This window comes from Rattus norvegicus, chromosome X (assembly GCF_036323735.1).
Source record: "Rattus norvegicus strain BN/NHsdMcwi chromosome X, GRCr8, whole genome shotgun sequence".
In the NCBI taxonomy this organism is placed as follows: Eukaryota; Metazoa; Chordata; class Mammalia; order Rodentia; family Muridae; genus Rattus; species Rattus norvegicus.
In genome coordinates this window covers 133890864-133893402 of record NC_086039.1, presented here as the reverse complement: position 1 = coordinate 133893402, position 2539 = coordinate 133890864, and the positions used below count along the sequence as shown (strand labels likewise).

The window sequence follows — 2539 nt, the reverse complement described above, 5'->3', positions numbered from 1 at the left end:
CCTTAACTTGGGATCACTTTACAATCATTGTGGATTGAATGAGAAATGTCTCCCCATAAACTCATGTGTTTCAACACTGAATTCATATCTTGTAGCCCTATGGGGAAAGGTTGTAGAACATTTAGAACATGGAGTCTCATTGGAGAAAGTGGGCAATTTGAAGCAGACCTTACATTTTATAGTATAACCCTTGTTTCTTGTCCCATTTGTCATTCCCAGCCCACTGGAATGTGAGTAGGTAATATGTGCATCCCAGCCACATACTCATGTCACCATAGAGTAGCCTGATGGTATGCTTTCCCCCACCACAAAAGACTGTACCCCTCAAGTCATGAGCCAAAATAATTTTCTCCTCTTGGTCACTACTTGTCCATTTTTTGTCATACAAAAAGAAAACAAGAAGGACTACAACAGCCGCTCAGTAAGTCTACATAGTAGACAACATGCACAATGTCCCCTAGCAGGGAGGAGACAAGACTTTCTGTGCTAGCCAGTAAGCATTTCTCATGTCCCTGCTCCTTTTCTAGTAGGTTTGCTCTCTTGCCAGTCATTTATATTTCTTCTCCTCAGATCTTGAGCCTGCATTTCATAGATATGAGTAATCTGACTGCAATCAAAGAATTTCTCCTTCTGGGATTCGGAAGCCTCCATGGGTTACAGTTTTTCCTTTTTGGAACATTTCTTGGAATCTACATAATGACCTTATTGGGAAATCTTCTCATCCTTACGGTTACGTCCAGTGACCACAGCCTCCAAACTCCCATGTACTTCTTTCTGTCCAATTTCTCCTTCCTTGAGATCTGGTATACAACTTCCATTGCTCCGAAGATGCTGAAGACCCTTCTCTCTGGTCCAGAGGCGATTTCTTTTACAGGATGTGTGGCTCAGTTTTATTTCTTTGGCTCCATGGCAGTAGTTGAGTGTTTTCTCCTGGCAGCCATGTCTTATGACCGATATCTTGCTATCTGCAGCCCACTTCGGTACCCATCTCTCATGAACTTTCACACATGTATCTTGCTTGCAGGTGGATCTTGGGTGGGTGGATTTTTAACTCCTGTTGTTACTGTCACGATGACTTTCCAGCTCCAGTTCTGTGCATCAAATGAGATTGATCATTTCTTTTGTGACCTTGCCCCTGTCCTGAAGTTGGCGTGTTCTGATCCTGAGGAAGTAAAAAAGACTACTTTCCTCATGGCCTCCTTTGTCACCATGGTGCCCTTCTTGCTCACTGTAACCTCCTACATAAACATTGTTGTTGCTGTCCTCAGGATGTCATCAGCGGCAGGAAAGCAACGAGCCTTTTCCACGTGCTCTTCCCACCTCACTGTGGTTTCTTTGTACTATGGAACTCTGGGAACAGTATATGCTATACCCACGGCAACTCAGGCCACAGTCCTAAACAAGGTCTTCTCACTGCTCTACACTGTGGTCACCCCCATGGTCAACCCTATTGTGTATAGCTTGAGAAACAAGGATGTTAAAAAGGCAGTGCAGAAGCTCCTGAGCAAGTGGGAATATCCCATGAAGACCTAATGGGCTTCTCCATCTCCAGAGAGTCTTTTCCCCATGAGCTTGTGCTTCTTTAGAGGGGGCCACATACTTGATTGACAACTTGGGTTTTCAAATAACTGCTGTTCCCTTCATCTATGGAAGTCAGTAGCACAGGAGGGATTCTTCCTACAGTTTTTACAGACTAATATTTCAGTTGATTTTTTGAACAGAACAAATAAATTTATCAAGATATATGCAATTATCTAGCTAATCTCTCATATGTTGTTTCCTTTTAAGAGGAAAGTAGGAAGACCAAATTTGATCATTCATAAGAACCAAAATATAAAATCAATTGCAAAACAGATAAAATATAATATTTACTCATATAAATACACATTTGTGTACATGCATACACATAACACACAAAGACATTCCAGTATTTTTCAGCCTAAAGAAAGCTGAACTTACATTATTCACAAGAAAATAGATTTGGCTGGAAACCATCATGTAAGTAAAATAAACAAGATTCAGAAAGACGTCGCATTTTCTCTCATGTATAAGACCTAGGTATTAAAATGATATAAAAATAGAAGAGAGTACTAGGGAGAAAGCAGGACTCAAGGGGAGTAGGGGTAAGAAATTAAAGGCTAAAGTTGATCAAATTACAGTATGTATACCTATGTAGACGCCACATGAAACCTGCAATTGTGTATAATATCTATGTGTCAATCATTGAAAACCCTAGCTTACAACAGCTCCATGCCCTAAATACTTCTTCCTTTCGCACTTTCTTTTTCTGTGTTTATGAGAAAAGTTGATAGAATTATTTGTTGGCATTAGGGTTTCTTGGTTAAATTAGTTACCCATGACTGTATGTATTCACATGCAAATACCTTTAAGAATTTTTCCACATTCACATATATACACGGTCATCGTGCTACATCCATTGTTCTTCATCCTTCAGAACTCCCTATTACTGCCCATTAGCTTCTGCCTAGCAAGGCCCTTTACTCTCCCTTGCCTTGAATTTCATCCATATTCCAACTAC

General features: G+C 40.4%; 1 protein-coding gene across 1 annotated transcript; it reads left to right on the top strand.

Annotated features, from left to right (window-relative positions):
- The first annotated feature begins 594 nt into the window (after positions 1 to 594).
- On the top strand, positions 595 to 1533 carry Or5o1 (olfactory receptor family 5 subfamily O member 1). The gene has a single exon (NM_001000489.1). It carries the CDS (start codon positions 595 to 597, stop codon positions 1531 to 1533), a length of 939 nt encoding a protein of 312 aa, NP_001000489.1.
- The last annotated feature ends 1006 nt before the right edge of the window (positions 1534 to 2539 follow it).

Excerpts from the sequence above, each read along its gene's own strand:
- Or5o1 (NM_001000489.1), top strand. The coding sequence starts at position 595 with ATGAGTAATCTGACTGCAATCAAAGAATTTCTCCTTCTGGGATTCGGA.